Source organism: Mixophyes fleayi, chromosome 8 (genome assembly GCF_038048845.1).
Source record: "Mixophyes fleayi isolate aMixFle1 chromosome 8, aMixFle1.hap1, whole genome shotgun sequence".
NCBI classification, from domain to species: domain Eukaryota; kingdom Metazoa; phylum Chordata; class Amphibia; order Anura; family Limnodynastidae; genus Mixophyes; species Mixophyes fleayi.
Window position 1 is genome coordinate 66,307,039 of NC_134409.1, and position 17,586 is coordinate 66,324,624.

At 41.9% G+C, this 17,586-nt stretch overlaps 1 protein-coding gene across 1 annotated transcript in view; it reads left to right on the forward strand.

Moving 5' to 3' along the window:
* EDEM3 (ER degradation enhancing alpha-mannosidase like protein 3) overlaps nucleotides 1–17,586 on the forward strand; it is a 65,840-nt gene that overhangs the window by 10,666 nt on the left and 37,588 nt on the right. Inside the window, exons 4-7 of the mRNA XM_075182665.1 lie at nucleotides 512–551; nucleotides 8,744–8,856; nucleotides 8,987–9,140; nucleotides 10,213–10,347. Coding sequence (XP_075038766.1) covers nucleotides 512–551; nucleotides 8,744–8,856; nucleotides 8,987–9,140; nucleotides 10,213–10,347 — 442 coding nt within the window. The remainder of the gene's footprint in view (nucleotides 1–511; nucleotides 552–8,743; nucleotides 8,857–8,986; nucleotides 9,141–10,212; nucleotides 10,348–17,586) is intronic.

Below are 17,586 nucleotides of genomic sequence, written 5' to 3' on the forward strand. Positions count from 1 at the left end.
TTTGCTCTTTCCTACTTTGTGTGCCTAACCACCCAAAACGGTTTACCATATTTCACAAGCGGTCTAACTGCACTGAATATAGCTTAACCTTAGCTTTTAATGGACGCTAAATCTGCTGTGTATGCCACCCAAGTTGATTGCAGGTGTTTTATGTTGTTAAACCAGACACAAAAAACATATTGGCCATGCACAAATTTGTATGTCCAATTTTAGCTTCCTTGATGTGTTCATTAGTGAAGTGTAACAGAATCGCAATTCAGGATTCTATTTAACCTTGCTGTGCGCCCATGTCTACCTATCCTTTTTTTTTTTTTTTTCTTTTACCTAAAATTGTTGTACAAAGTCAAATATTATAATGCGTTATTTCGACCAGTAATATGTGGTGTTTTTTTGTTTTGTTTTTTTCATTTAAGGATGTTTTTTAGTAGTGTTTTTTACTTGTGTGTTATTTTATGCAAATAGTGATATTTGTAGCATGTCTTGACTTTTATTTTATTTTTTTCCCTTGTAGATTTTCTCTGACATTAATTGACACACTGGATACACTGGTGGTAAATGTCTGCTATATTTTCACTGCATGTTGTTTACTATATATTGCAATGGATTTGTTTAAATTTAAAAATGTACATTTGTAAAATATATTATCTTATCTACTTGTACAGAGGCCATATGTGGATGATATATATGATGAGCAATATCCTACTTTTTATAATTGAATAACCATTTCAGATACATTTTTTAACTCTGAACCAGTTCCCCCATTAAGTGTTAGGACCTCTGCAGTTCCTGCGGTACTCCTCTCTGCCAGTGCCTGTAATAATTCTGTCTTCAGTGTTCCACACCCTGGAGAAGTGCATATCAGTACACCCTAAATGCAGTGTTTTCATAGCAGCATCAAGCAATTGCACCAAGCACCTTTTTTTAATTTAAACTTCTCCCAGGGTGCTAATCTTTAAAATAAGTGTAAGTCAGATAATGTAATGTTTGGGTTAATTGCCTTGTAATGTGCTTTTCCATCCACATGAGATGTCTGTGTATATTTCTATGTGAATAGGATTTCCATCCTTTTTCATGCTCTGCATGTCAGCAACCTCATTAACATTCCAACACTCTAAAGAACCACCTAGTGTTGAAAATCTATGTCCGATATAACACCGTACCCAACTCCTGTCCTTACATTACAAGAAATCCCTCCAATCACAGTCCTGCTCTTTCTTTCCTAAGCCTAAAACCCACTGTGTAGAAGGCTTAGGAGCTTATATTTGTTAGACTTGCCACACTTAAGTTTAGGTTCTTTGTAACCAGGGACAGACAGGCATACTTGGGGAAATAGGAACTCCACTATATTCAGTGTATAGAGATTATATGCAAATTTAGGTTTGCCTAATAATTTCTTTGCCTTGAGGAACTCCATGACAGCCCCTATGAATGCTTTAAACCTTAAACATCTGAGTTTGGACAGGAAAAACAAAACCTGACAGAAGAAATTCAATTTGACTCCTCCTTTCCTTGTCTATAGAGTGACTTCCTAAGCTATCTCTGAAAAACGCGTGTGTATGTGTGCGTGCGCATATGTATCTCTATCTCGCAAGGTTTCTTTGTATCCCCACTTTACCTGAGTGTTTGTGTTAGCTCTGTGGTTCAAAAGACCACTTCTGAAGTTCTCCAATTCTTCTATCAGATGTGATGGCTCTCAAAAATATTAATTTGCGTAATACTTTCTGGAATGGTTCAAAGGGTTTTGACATTAGACCCTCTAAAAAAGAATTAAGATCCCAAGGTGCCACAAAGGATTTTATGAAAGTGAAAATTTTCTTTGCTGCTTTAAATAACCTCTTTATTCTGTCTGATGTTAATTTTGTGTCCAGGAATATACTCTGCTGATACCTATACCTTCATTGTACTAAGAGCAAGTGTTTTCTGTAAACCTTCTTGCCTGTAGTAATACTTCAATCGCTTTGTCAGCGATACCTTTAATCTTCAAAAGTGACCACTCTGTCTCCACACCATCAAAGAGAGCGTCTCTGCATTTGGGTGAAAACTGGTCCCTAATGTAGAGTAGAATGTCTGGCTAAGTTGGTAGGAGCCATGGTTCTAAGAGCATTTTCCACTACAAACCACAGTCTTAGAGGCCAAAATGGTGCAAGTAGATAAACAGGAGGTAACACATACATACCCCCAATTTGATCTTTCAAGACTTTGTAAGTGAATCTATTCCCTCTGCTTTTTAGTCCCTGTAACAAGAGTAGAATCTTTATACTTTGGTGTTTTTGGCTTGTTGCCATCAAACCCATCTGTGAGATCCCAAATTTCTCTGTTTGCTGAAACACTTTATTTTGTTCAGTACCCATTCTGCTGGACAGATGTAGTACCGACTGTCACCTTGTCCTTTCCTGCTACGTCAAGTGCTTAGTGGGACTTTGGATTTTCTGCCCATGATGTGATTGTTTATCTAAACCATCCATATGTTTGATCTTGGTGCCTCCTTGTCAGATTTTCTGACAGGATCTTGGTTGTTTGTGTTGCTTTTGAAGCGTAAGACTTTGCATTGCACACCACTGCTCTTTCTTCCAGGATGTTTGCATGTAAATAATCTTCTGACTTCATCCACCTAGTATTACGTCTATGTTCAGATGAGCTCCCCATTTTTTTGGATCTTGAGTTTATTATCACGGTCCATTTTGTCTCTGTGAGGGTTATTCCACTCTCCTTTTAATGGTTGTGATCCAAGGGTTCTGGATTGTGATCACATTATTTCAGTACTTCTAGTTGTGTATGTTTGAGAGATACATTTCTAAGAGCCTCAGTAGTTTCCTCACAGAAATCTTCTATTGAGATTCAGTTAGAAATGTCAGTTGAAAGCTTTTGTATGATCTCTTATGACACTTACTGTCTTTTGCTGTATCTATCGGTACGCCAAGAAATTGCAACTGTTGAGGCGGAACAAGGTGACTTCTGACTTTCCTATTACCAGAATTTTGGCCACGTATAGCAACTTTTCTCTTAGACTATTTGAGGACACCGTGTGCATACCCTATACACTTTGGGTACTCCTTTTGTGTGACATTCTGTTTTATGTTTGTTCAGGAGGATGTTCCCTCCTTTCTGTTCATTTCTCTTTCTCCTTTTCTGTTTATCTTGAATAAACATAAACTGAGGCTTTAGTGTAGAGGGGTGTATAGAATGTGAGGAGCTACTGTGAACTGTTAAGTCTTAAAGTTCACAAACCCCTGGATCATTACATAATACCCCAATGTTTTCTGTTATCACCCAGTGGACTAATAGAAAAAGATTTAACCCAAGTATAAAAATCCTATTTTAGCTCCTTCATCAGAAGCTCTTCTTTAGGCACATTTTTTTTCCTCCTCCAATTCATTAATTCCTTAAAATGCAGAGCTCTAAGGGCTCCATGTAATCTTTTGGAAAACTGTCACAAGCTACACAAACACAATTGAGTAATTTACCATCCGACTATCCTTTCACAGGCTTTGTAAGAGTACTCATTTTAGGTCCTTATTCTATATTTCCATCTAACTACTACCTAAATGTACTCTTAACACTCTAAGCTGAGGCTTATCTAGAATGGTTGTCATTTTGGCTATTGTGGGCAGGTTCTGAATCAACATGGCAGGCTGTTTTCAAGTCTCAATGATGCCGAAATATGCGCCAATATGTCCATAAAGGAGAGGAGGAGTCACGTTATTTATCTTCTGGGGGTTTCGACTTATTCCTGTCTGATTTAAGGATTAATCCATTTGTGGGGGTTGTCATGGAATCTGAAAAAGAAAAATACAGTGACAATTAACCTGGCTGGTTCCTTAGTTTGGTTGTGTTACAAAGGGAGCAGAAAGGAGCTTCCATTGGAACAGGAAGTAGAAAAACCTTGTCACAGGTAACATGTCGAACTCTCATTGTCAAGGTCTTGATTACTTGTTTATAATAAGATTATTATAGATTTGTAAGGCGCCACAGTGCTCTGCAGCAACTTACAGTAGGGAAAACATGACAGAAAACAAGGACATACAAGGCAGACAAAATAAATGCTGATATATAAAACAAAGGGTATTGAGGACCTTGCTCATTAGAGAGCTTACGTTTTAAGTGGAACAAGAGAAGTGAGTGTGTCTTAGAGTGGAAATTGGGACAGCTTAAGGGGGGTAGTAGTGTCAAGTAGTATTATCAGGGATAAGATGAGCTTTAAAAAAAAAAAAGATGGATTTTGAGAGCATGTCTAAAGATTTGAAGGCTGTGGGAAAGCCTGATTGGATGTGGTAAGGAATTCCAAAAGTGGGGAGCAGCACGGGAAAAGTCTTGTAGGAGGGGAGTGAATGGTGGTTATCAGAGATGAGACAAGGAGCAGGTCAGAAGTAGATCTAAGAGGCAGGGAGAGTATTTTGATATGAGTTTTGAGTTGTATAAAGATGTGTTCAAGGCTTTATAGGTAAGGGTGAGTAATTTGAATTGTATTCTGGAGGACACAGGGAGCCAGTGTAAGGATTTGCAAAGTGGTGCAGCAGATGTGGAGCGGTGAGAGAGGAAGATCAGTCTTGCAGCAGCATTTAGGATGGATTGAAGTGTGGATGTATGGATAGCAGGAGGTTACAGTAGTGAAGACTTGAGATGATGAGAGAATGGATTATTATTATTATCCTTTGTTAGGCGCCACAAGGTATCCGCAGCGATGTACATAGTATAAACAGTAAACCATACAGGGTGTAACAGTACAGAACAGTAAACACAAAGTACCAATGCTTCAGAAACTCCGGGCAGGCAAATGGAGTAAATACGGAGCAGAAGAATGGGTATGGGGACAGGAGGGGAGACGGGCCCTGCTCATTTGAGCTTACATCCTAAAGGAGGGTGGATGAAACAGGCATGATAGGGAGGCAGTGATGCAAGGGGAGAGAAAAGTGGAGCAGGGGAGAACGAGCAGAGGAGATGATGGGCTGGGTGGAAGGTTAGTAGGCTTTGAGGAACAGGTGAATTTTGAGTGCTCGTTTGAAGGAGCACAGATTGGGAGCGAGACGGATGGAGCAAGGGAGGTCATTCCAGTGCAGGGGGGCAGCACGGGAGAAGTCTTGGATTCTGGAGTGGGAAGAGGTAATTAGAGTGGAGGAGAGGCGACGGTCATTTGCCGAGCGCAGGGAGTGGACGGGAGTGTGAATGGTGAGGAGGTTAGAGATATAGGGGGCAGTAGACTGGGAGAGAGCTTTGTAGGTGGTGGTAAGGAGTTTAAAGAGGATTATAGTTTTTGTAGTATGATTAAAGAATTATTTTGGCAATGTTTTTAAGGTGGAATCGACAGGACTGGGAGAGAGTCTGAATGTGTGGAATAAAGTAGAGGGTGGAATCGAGTGTGACACCAAGGCAGCGAGATTGGGAGACTGAGGAAATTGTATTATTGACAGTGAGGGATATTTGAGGGCAGGTGGTGATTCTGGCAGGGGGGAAGATAATAAGCTCTGTTTTGGATTTGATCTGCTTTAGGTTGCGTTGGGACATCCATGTGGAGATAGCTGAAAAACATTTGGTTACAAGAGAGAGTACAGAAGCGGAGAGGTCAGGAAAAGAGATATAGATTTGGGTGTTATCTGCATAGAGGTAGTACTGGAGGCCGAATGAGTGATTTGGTACTCCCAAGAGAAGAGGTGTACAATGAAAAAAGAAAAGGGCCAAAAACTGAGCCTTGTGGGACCCCAGCAGATGGAGGGGAGGATGTGCCATAGATGAAAACAAAAAATGAGTGGTTCGATAGGAAGTGAACTAGAGATGAACTGTGCCTTAAGGTCAATGGAGTGAAGGGTGTTTCGAAGACAAGCGTGATCAACAGTGTCAAAAGCAGCAGAGAGGTCCAGGAGAATGAGTATGGAGAAATTACCTTTAGACTTTGCAGTAAGTAATCATTGATCACTTTTGTGAGAGCAATTTCAGAGGAATGTTGGGGACGGAAACCTGGTTGCAGAGAGTTGAGAATAGAGTGAGAGGAGAGAAAGTGAGACAGGCGTTTGTACACTAATGCTCAAGTGGAGACAAAGTGGAGGAGAGAAGTAGGGCAGTAGTTGGAGAGAGAGGCTGGATCAAAAGATGGTTTCTTTAGAATTGCTGAGATGAGCGCATGTTTAAAGTAGGATGGAAATGTTCCAGCGGAGAGAGACATGTTGTAGAGATGCATTAGAGGTGGGCATGCAGTTGAGGAGAGGAAGCGGAGAAGTTTGGAGGGAATAGGCTTGAAGGGACAAGTTGTAGGGTGAGATGAGTGTAAACACTTTGCCTTCAGTTACTGGCGAGAATGAATTAAGAGTGGATTGGGGAGTGAAGGTGGGTAGAGTGGGTGGAGTGTGTGGAATTGGACAGGAGAAAATATATATTTGCAAATTTTTTTTATTTTTTTTTTACTTTATTTTCTTTGAAGTAGTTGACAAACTCATGGGCTGTAGAAAGTGAGTTGAAGGTGGCAAGGAGGCGACGTAAGTTAGAAGACTGGGTGGATATTAGAGATTTGAAGAATGTTTGTTTGGCAATTGAAATGACAGTGGTGTAAGATGAAAGGATGAATTTATAGTGGAGGAAATCTGGAGAGGAACAAGATTATCTCCAGTCATGCTCTTCAATGTGGGAGCACTTTTGCAGGTAGTGGGTCTGTTTGGTGTGCCATGGTTGGGGTTTGGATCGTCTGGAGCTACATTGTCTAGGGCTAAAATGAGTGTTTTGTTGTAGGAATAGGTGGCCTGATTAGGGCAGGACAGTACAGACATAGGAGAAAATAGTTGTTTTAGTGAAGATGAGAAGTGGATTGGGTTAAGAGTACTTGGTTGTCGTTGTGTACATGGGGATTTGGGTGCAGGGGGGGAGGACATGAAGTAAGGTGAGGTTGTGATCGGAGAGGGACAATGCTAAGTTTGTGACATTAGAGATGGAGCAGTAGCGGGAGAAAACAAGGTCAAGGGAGTGGCCATCACAGTGGATGGGAGATGAGGTCCACTGGGAGAGACCAAAAGAGGATGTAAGTGAAAGAACTTTAGTGGTAGAAGAGACAATGGGATTATTTATGGGAGTGTTGAAATCGTCTAGTATGAGAGTAGGCAGGTCAAAGGATAGGAAATAAGTGAGACAGGCTGCAAAGTTATCAAGACTGGACCTGGGGAGTGATAAATGATAGCAACCCGAAGGTGGAGAGGATAAAATAGAATGATAGTGTGGACTTCAAAGACAGTGAATGAGAGTGAGGGTTCAGAGGGTATGACTAGGAAGTTGCAACTTGGAGAAAGTAGAATGCCTACCCCATCACCTTGTTTGTTTCCGGGTCTGGGGGTATGACTGAGGGAGAGTCACCCATAGAGAGCTGCCGGGGATGTAGTGATGAGGAGGTGAGCCAAGTTTCTGTAACGAAAAGGAGATTGAGGGATTTAGAAATAAATAGATCATGAATGGATGCAAGTTTGTTACAAACAGATCTGGCATTACATGGTACACAGGTGAAGGTAATAGAGAGTAGTGGAGATATGTGGATAAGGGTAGTGGGATTGCAAGTACTGGGTGAATGGAAAGGTTTTGCATGGAGCGAGGACCATGAGCAGAGTGGGGATTGTACGGGGTCCAGGGTTAAGTGAGATGTCGTCAACAGCCATGAGAAGGAACATTGCGAGGAAGATGACATGCAAGGAAGATTTGTGGGTGTGAGTTTTTTTCTATTTATGTAGGCTGGTTGGTGCAGGAGACAAAACAATTCATGTGTTCAGACTAGTGAGGAGGCAAGTAGTGAAGGGGAAATCCTAATAGGGGAGGAAGAAATAAGATGATTGTGAAAGAGGAGTTTGAATAGAAGTATGGTGATATTTAATAGAATAGAGTGTAAATTGAGTAGGTGCATGATGGAGAAATGTGAAGGTGTATTAGTTAGGACAGGTAATGAGAGAGTGGAAAGGAACACTTGGTCCAAATGGTGCAGGGCAATGGAAGGGGTGAAGGATGCTTTACCACCCCCTGGCTTGGGTTAATAGAGTATTCAGTTTCTGTAGCTCTGACATGACGAAGTCCAGGATACTGAGAGTTGGTTGTAGAGGGTCCAGCAGACATAGATGGCAATAGTAATCACAATTGAACTCCGTTGGCAACTGAACAGGTGTTGAAAAAGCAAAGACAGTTAGCTTTGTGGGTCCCACAGCTGAACAGAGGTGGTAGTTCAGTAGATCTTAAAACATCCTTTGTTTTTTCAGTATGAAAATGGTTCTCAGCGCTGATGAGCTTTACTTTACTGCAGGAATCTGTTATTTGTATTAACACTTTATTAACACTTTAAGTGCTGTGAAATAATCTGTATGTTGTAACTCTGCTATAGAGTTTTAACCTAAAAATATTCCTGACAGGTATAGTCTGAACGAAGAAGTAAGCAGGGTTTCCTGATAAGGGGAGGAAAAACACTCTACAATGTATATGCCATGTGTGCACACGAATCCAAGGTTATGCAAAGTCATGCAATCCTTTGCTTCAATGTTACAATTGCCTATTAATTTTTTTCATGCTATAAAAAAACCTATTTTTGCTTTCTACATTGTAATTGAGTGAGCTTGCGAGCAGGGTTCTCTTACCTCTGTATGTATTACCCAGTATTGTTTTATTCCCAATTGTAAAGCGCTACAGAATTTGCTGAAGCTATATAAATAAATGTTGATGATGATCTTTTACATATCTAAGCAGCCCTGCTGTAATCTGAGGTTAATATTATTATTATATTTTTTTTTAGGTGCTAAACAAAACCCAAGAATTTGAAGATGCTGTTCGGAAAGTAATTAATGATGTAAATTTAGATAATGACATTGTGGTTTCTGTATTTGAGACAAATATTCGCGTGTTGGGGTAAGTATATATTCTAGATTTATGTGTGTGCTTCATATTTTTGTGATTTCTTGATTGTTTTGTGTATTAGTCCAATTTTAATGTGTGCTTTTTTTATTTTTTTTGTTTTGTTGTTTTTTTAAATTCCCAGTGGTCTACTTGGGGGACACTCTGTTGCCATCATGCTGAAAGAAAGAGGAGAGCGCATGTTGTGGTACAATGATGAACTGTTGCACATGGCTAAAGAGCTTGGCTACAAACTCCTTCCAGCTTTCAACACTACAAGTGGCCTTCCCTATCCAAGGGTATGTTAAATTATACAATAAACTGTGATAGTGTAAGCTTTACAGGGTGTGTGTGTGTGTGTGTGTGTGTGTGTGAACATTCCATATAGTCCTTGGAGAGTTGGAAACTTGTAGACAATGCATGTATTATCTTTGGCACTTTATGATGCTCATGCTCAAAATAAAAATTACATTTATCTGTTTTTATTGTAGATGTGTTGCGGGATATAAATAATTGCTCACACTTACATATTTGCTAATACAGCAGGGTACCTGTTCGCTTTAGTTTAGATGTCCCAGAAATGCCCTGCCTTCTTTTGGAGTAATATTGTTTAGTTTGATTACTATAGTTAAGAGACCCTACTTCATTATTTCCCACCGGTACTATTGCAATTTCCTTCTATGCAGCATTTCCTTTGCCTATCTTCCCTTTCCCCATGCTTCAATCCATACTAGATGCTGCAGAAAGCCCAATCTTCCTATTCTCCTTCACAACCTTTATATCTGCCTCTGACCTACACCATGCTCATCTGATAACGACCTCTCACTCTTGCTCACAAGACTTCTCATGCCACTATTCACCCATGGAATTCCCTACCACACCTGCTCAGGCTTTTTCCCCCATCTTTCAAATCTTTAAATACTCTCTCAAAACCACCATTTTATCTAGAGCTTACCTACTCCCACTTATATTAATCACACTGATACACCATTGCTACAGTCCCAATCTTCACTTTCAGCCACACTCACTCCCTTTTCCCATTATATATTGTATGCTTTAACAAGTAGGCCCCCCTACCGTTTGTTTCATTGTCTGCATTTTTTTTGTCCTATATTTGCTCTGTATTTCCCAGTGTTGGGCACTGTAGTAATTTATAGTCATGATTGGTTTAGTTGTATTTATTCCCAATATGTTGAAATGTTATTTTTATGAACCCCTATAACATTAAAATTAATATGTCCATGTTTATCTTTCTTTACCGTAGCTGTTGACTTTGCTTTGAAAGTAACTCTGTTTATATTGACTTGGAGAGGGATATTTTGTCTGTTACTCATAGATTGTGCTACTCTTGTTTTTTGGGTTTTTTTGAAGGTCAATTTGAAGTTTGGTATCAGAAGGCCTGAGGCACGGACAGGCACTGAAACTGACACATGTACAGCATGTGCAGGAACACTCATCCTGGAGTTTGCTGCACTCAGCCGTTTCACTGGAATATCAATATTTGAGGTTGGTCTGTCCCTTTCTGCAGCATTTACTGGTTAAAAGAATTGTTTTAGTGGTTTAAATGATAAATTATGTTAATTAAATCTTTTGTATCCAGATTTTTGCCTTTTAACCATCAATGGTCAATGTTACATAATAGTAATGGAAGGGATAGCCTTGAAGATCTATCCTTCACTCTTTCCTGCCTTTTGGGGGGCACTGTAACCATAAGGTATAGTAGGTGGAATTGAAGCAAGGGCACTTTAAATTTTAAACTGTTGAGTGGATAGCTCTTCCCTACTACACCCCTCCCTCTTTCTTTTTTAGGACTGTCACCCTATATTTTGTTTTGCTTTTTGTGTTTTTTCTTTTTGTTTATTTTTTCATTTATTTAGGTTCAAGGACACCTCCCAAGGAGTGGCTAGCCAGTGGGCTTTACCCACTCTGGGTCCTTGAGCTGAGGTGAGCAGCCTTCTGGATTCCCTCACCTAAGGCAGTTATGCAGCCCTCTCCCCTCCATGTCCACATTGGGCTCGCAGTGCAAATGGGCTATACACAGCCACTGCACTTTATGGAGAGGAGCTCATGCAGGCTGCAAATTGTTTCCCCTTTGACAATGTTATCCAAAGAACTGCAGCCGTTTTTGGAGACTACGGCTGGGGCTGCATTCATGAGCGGTGAGTGAAGAGAGCATAAAACAAAAGAGAAACAAGAGCATATACACAGCAATTCTTGAAAGCGCTGTCGGAGGAAGGTATTACTGGTGTAAGCCTGTGTCCTTTCCGTCTTTCTCAGTGGAAATGCCATTTCTCTCTACACTGGGTCATTCTGTACTGCTGTGCTCCCTTATCTGGTAGCTGTTGTTCACAAACAAAATATCCTGTAACACTATTTTTTTTTTTTTTATACTATTTCACTTTCTTCTTTGCTAATCATGACTATCTCATGTATGTCTAGATTTACAGTGTGTGCGCAAATAAATTATATATATATATATATATATTATATATATATTATATTATATTATAATATAATTATATTAGTGTGTTTATTTCCCGATTGTATAAGATGCACCTTAATTTTGGCCCCGAAATTTGTGCGGAGATTGCAGGGGCTTGCTGCCGGCGGCTGCACAGTATGTGCAGGTCCGTTCGGCAGAGACAGGCAGGGAGAGAGAGGCTCCGATGGTGTTTTAAAACACAATCGGAGCAGCTGGCCAGCACACTCTCCCTGCCGAACGGACCTGCACATAGTGTGCAACCGCCGACAGCAAGCCCCTTCAATCGCCCCACTGTATAAGGCGCACCCAGTTTTTAGAACCCATGTTTTTGGGAACAAGGTGCGTCTTGTACATGGTATTGGCTGAATATTTTCTAGAAGCTTCTGATTTATTTTGATTTTTTTTTTTTACGGTTGGGCATCTCTGAATGCGGTTTCTGGCCCCTTCAGACTCTCTGCACTCTTAATTCCGACCAGGTGTTCCTTTGCTGATGATTTAGAATCTAAATCAGGCCTGTCCAACCTGCGGCCCACCAGATGTTGTGAAACTACAAGCCCCAGCATGCTTTGCCAGTAGACAACCTGTTGATAGCTGGAAGGGCATGCTGGGACTTGTAGTTTCACAACATCTGGAGGGCCGCAGGTTGGACAGGCCTGATCTAAATGAACATGGGAATGTCTACCATTTGAGGGTATTACTATTTTGGTTCAGAACTGGACTAGATCATTTAGGTATCTACAGGAGGCACTCCTTTCTGCCTGTCAGCAATACTAGACCAAAACAACCACTTTTTCGGTCCTTTCGTTCCTTCAGAAGGACAAAGTTTTCACAGTAACGGGTGTAGGCCAGATGCAGTGCTGCCAACCTGACAGAAAAGAATTCTGTGTGACAGGATGAGTCACCACTTTACTATGGTGGGGGCTTGTGTTCTACAGTTTCAGGACCAATGGCTGGCTTCTGCCACAGATGCCTGGGTTCGGTAGGTAGTGACAAGGTACTTAGGTACTATATCAGACCTCATCAAATTTCCCCACTGCAGATTGTTTATAGGCCTACCCACCTGCTGGCACAGAAGACTGGCCCTCAAGGAAGTTATTCGAAAGGTTCTGGCTTCCGGTTCCAGCTCAAGATTGAGGGTGGAGGAAAACCCCAAACCTCTTTTTGGTCCCAAAACAATTTCGAGTTCTGTGGTTTCAAGATGGAGTTGTTGCTGTCGTAGATTGCAGGTATGATAAAAGGCAAGTTCCTTTACAGTCCCATATGGGAGGGGCATCAGCATTTACTTCAATATGCAGTGTGCGATGCACACTATCACTTTCAGGCTTTACCCTTTGGCCTAGCAACCGCACCAAATGTCTTCACCAAAATTATGCCCACCTTATTTGAATGACCTGTTAAAGGCGCCGTCCACGCCTGACCTTCAACAGCATATTTTGCTGGCTATCCAGATTTTGGGAACATTGAGAACCCAGCCGTATCTTTCCAAGTCTTCCTTGATTCCAGCACTACAGATTAGGTTTCTCAGTTTCAACTTCTATAAAGTGTTCCAGAAGTCTTTAACATTTGGAACAAGACAAGGCCTAACTGGCCAGATGGGAAGTGTCTCTTCTCAGATGCATGAAATTGGTGGGACTATGGTATCTGTGTTTGAGGCGGTTCCTTTCACACATTTTTATTCCCGGCTGCCTCAGCAGGAGCTTCTCAGGAAATGGTCCACCCTTCAGTTGGGCAGACAGATCGTCACTTTGTCCATGGCCACATGTCTATTCCTCACATGGTGGTTGACCAGAATAAATCTTACAAAAAGTCAGTCCTTCCAAAATTGGTAGTGACAGATGACAGTCTGTCCTGGTGGGGAGCAGTCATAGATTCTCTTCAGTTCCGGGGCCTCTGGTATCACCAAGAGTAATTTTTTCAGCGATCTTCAGAGTGGTTGTACAGAGTCAGGGGGTTATGGCTGTGACAATCCAATTGGGCGATGCAACACAGCCTACCTGAACCATCTTGGTGACTATGCAGTGAATTGTCCATGCGGAAGTTGGTATGGATCATGTTTTGGGCAGAATGCCAAGTTCCAGTGATATCTGCCTCATTCAACCCGGTTGTGGAAATGGTCCCCTCACGCAAAGGTGTTTGCTCAAATTTTACAACGTTGGGGTTAGCCAGAGAGAGATCTCAAGACATCAAATCTATTCTGCAAAGTACAGATACCCTAAAGTGAGGTACATGCATGCCATGACTATTTTATGGAAATTTTCGTGTGATGTACATGTTCCTGGTGATTCCAGTGCTCTCACAGGTGTTAAAGAAACTAAAGAGAGAGTGCTCGTTATTGTGGTGGTTCTGGTTTGGCAGCACAGGACATGGTACTTCGGCATCCTAGGGATTGTCATAGATCTGCCTTGCCGCTTTGTCCAGATCTTCTGGCTCTTCATTGCTACAAGTCATCTGGCTTTGATGTGGCTAATGAAACCGTGATCCTTTCAGGCCAGGGGTTTTTCACACAAGTTTGTACAGACTATGATTAAGGCTAGGAAACCATAACCTTCTGCAAGTTACTACCGTGTATGGAAAGTTTGTTTTCAGTGGTGTGAAAGTCAGTTTTCACACTGCCCAAGTTTAGGTTTTCCCGCTTGTTATCCTTCATACAGGAGTGTTTTGACACGGGTCTCAGTCTCTCTTCTTTGAAGATGCAAGTTTTGGCGCCCTCAAATATTTTTTTAGTGCAAGTTGCCATTAATGAGAGATTTGCATACCTTCCTAAAAATGGTTCTATATCTTTATCTCCCCCCCCCCTCCCCTTTTATACATCCTGTAGATCCTTACTAGAGAGCTCTTCGAGCCATTGTATTCAGTTGATACTGTTATGTTACCTGGAAGGTGGTGTTTTTTTTTGTTTTTTTTACTCGCTATCGCTTCTGCTTGTCGTTGTCCAAGTTGGGGACATTGTGCTGTAACCCCCTTTTTCTGTGTGGTGTTTTTTTTTCCATTTTGTCTGGGCAATACTTGGCACTGAGCCCTCTTTTGTGCTGGTGGTGGTTTCAGGTTTTCACTTGTACCAGGAGATTGCCATTCCAACATTTTCTCCTAAGTCTCCAATTTCAGGACCGTACTGCCTCAGTTCGTAAAACTAAAACCATTTTCATTCTGTATGATCTGCTCAAGCATGGTTAGCCGGCATCTAAGCAATCTATTGCTAATCGGGGAACATTCACTATTCGTTTGGCTTACATTGAGGTGGCTTCCAGTGCAGATTGGCTCGAAGGCCCATTCAATCAGGGCAGTTGGTGCGTCCTGAGCAGTGCATCATGTTGCTGCGGCCGAACAGTTGTGCCAGGCTGCTATGTGGTTGGAAACACCTTTTTCAGATTAGTTAAGATAGTTACAGGGCTTTGCAAATTGGGTTGCTAGCTTGGGGCGCACTGTCTTACGTGCAACTGTTTTAGAGCAATCCCACCCTTAGGGGCAACTTTAGAATGTCCCATGGTCGCAGTGTCCTCCCAATGGCAGGAGAGAGAGAAGAGGATTTGTTACTCATTGTAAAATCCATTTCTCTGAGTCCATTGGGGGACACTGCGGCCCTCTTTGTTTTGACTTTTTGATTGTTTACTTTCTAGGTATTTCTGTTATGCCTAGTTAGGCCATCTCTCTTCAATCTGTTTCAAAACTGAGGTTCGGTCCAGATGGGTGGGGTGTATAAAGGGGAGTAGCTATCAACTGAACTGTTAAACAATTAGTGGCATATTTAGTTATCTTCCTGAATCATGGCCACGCATTTAAAGTGCTATTACGGTACCGCCACTTCGCGGATTTCCCTTCGCAACCCTATCATCATCATTTATTTATATAGCGCCAATATATTCCGTAGCTCTTTACAATTGGGGACAAACACAGTAAACTAATAAACAAACAGGGTAAAACAGACAAAGAGGTGAGAAGGCCCTGCTTGCAAGCTTACATCCCTATGGGATATGAATGGAAATCTGTGGTGTAGCGCTATGGGAAAGAAGGTGGCTGCACGTAGCCTGATCCCGGAATGTAATTTAATATGCCCAGAGCCGTAACGAGGCCGGTGCGGGCGGTGCCGCCGCCCCGGGCGCAGTCCCTAGGGGGCGCAGTGGCCGCCCGCACCGACTTCTGTGTGAGGAGTGAAAAGAAAAAAAAAAAATTAAACAGACCTCAGATTCAGACTGCCGGCCGCCCGGCGCATCCAAGATGGCGGCCGGCACCCGGCTCCACCCCCTTCTGAACTCTGCCCTCTGCCTCAGCGTCTGATGTCATGACGTTGCTAGGCAGCAGAGGAGCAGAGAAGCAGAGAGGAGCCAGGCAGCGACGGCTGGACAGGAGGTAAGTTTCAAAGCAGGGGAAGGGGGATGTAAGCTGCAATTATGGAGGGGATGTAAGCTGCAATTATGGAGGAGATGTAAGCTGCAATTATGGAGGGGAGGGGGGGATGTAAGCTGCAATTATGGATGGAGGCAAGAGGGGGGGAATGTAAGCTGCAATTATGGATGGTGGCAAGGGGAGGGGGGAATGTAAGCTGCAATTATGGATGGAGGCAAGGGGGGGGGATGTAAGCTGCAATTATGGATGGAGGCAAGAGGGGGGGAATGTAAGCTGCAATTATGGATGGTGGCAAGGAGAGGGGGGAATGTAAGCTGCAATTATGGATGGAGGCAAGGGGGGGGGGAATGTAAGCTGAAATTATGGAGGGAGGCAGGGGGGGAATGTAAGCTGCAATTATGGAGGGGGGGAGGGGATGTATGCTGCTATTAGGGAGGGGGGAATGTGTGCTGCTATTAGGGAGGGGGGGAATGTGTGCTGCTATTAGGGAGGGGAGGAATGTGTGCTGCATCTTGCTATTATGGAGGGGGGGGATGCTGCTATGCTTTATGAGGGATGGGGGGGTATGCTGCCCTAATGTGTGAGGGAAGGGGGGTATGTATTAATATAATGTGTGATATGAGGGTAGGGAGGTTGGGTGTCTTAGTACATGGGTGGGAGGTAGGCTATTAATTTAATGGTGACGTTTAGGCGGGGCTAATTATTTAATGGGTACTAGTTTATTTGTGGGGTGCTGGTGGGTCAATTTAATTTATTGATGGGGCTTTTTAATTTAATGGTGGGGTCTATTAATTTCAGGTGAGGTATTTATCTGTATTGCAGTCACAAGAATGCTCTCTGTATAGTATGGTGGTCACAGGAATGCTCTCTGTATAGTATGGTGATCATAGGAATCCTCTCTGTATAGTATGGTGGTCACAGGAATGCTCTCTGTATTGTATGGTGATCATAGGAATCCTCTCTATAGTATGGCGGTCACAGGAATGCTCTCTGTATAGTATGGTGGTCACAGGAATGCTCTCTGTATAGTATGGTGGTCACAGAAATGCTCTCTGTATTGTATGGCGATCATAGGAATCCTCTCTGTATAGTATGGCGGTCACAGGAATGCTCTCTGTATAGTATGGTGGTCATAGGAATGCTCTCTGTATAGTATGGTGATCATAGGAATCCTCTCTGTATAGTATGGCGGTCACAGGAATGCTCTCTGTATAGTATGGCGGTCACAGGAATGCTCTCTGTATAGTATGGCGGTCACAGGAATGCTCTCTGTAAGGTATGGCGGTCACAGGAATGCTCTCTGTAAGGTACGGCGGACACTAGGAGGCTCTTTATATTGTATGTGTGTGTGTACATGTGTGTGTATATATATATGTATATGTATATGTATATATATATATATATATATATATATATATATATATATATATATATATATATATATATATATATATATATATATATATATATATTTTTTATGTAAGTGCACATCCACATTATTTATGTAATAAATGTATTGCTATACAGCATTACACTATGTGAGTTTCTTCCTCTCCATTATCCTGAATACTACTGAGTATATATGAAGTGCCAGTTCTGGAACCTTTCAACATTGTATGAAGCATCTGCTATTCCCATGGGGTAATAAGGCTCAACTTGATTGGTGAAGATACCGGTTATACCTACAGATAAGCTTTAAAGATCTTTTATCTGGTACGCATATTATATTGGCACGGCGCTGGTGTTCTAGAGTGGTTCCTCATTTCCTTCTTCCTGTTGATCCACTATTATTACCTGAGTGTCTATACCTATTTAGTGGTTAAGATTCTGACTTTTGGTACACCTTTCTGTATTTTTATATACAGTATTATACTATTTGGCGTCCCCTCCCATTTGTTTTGTGTTATATATATTATATT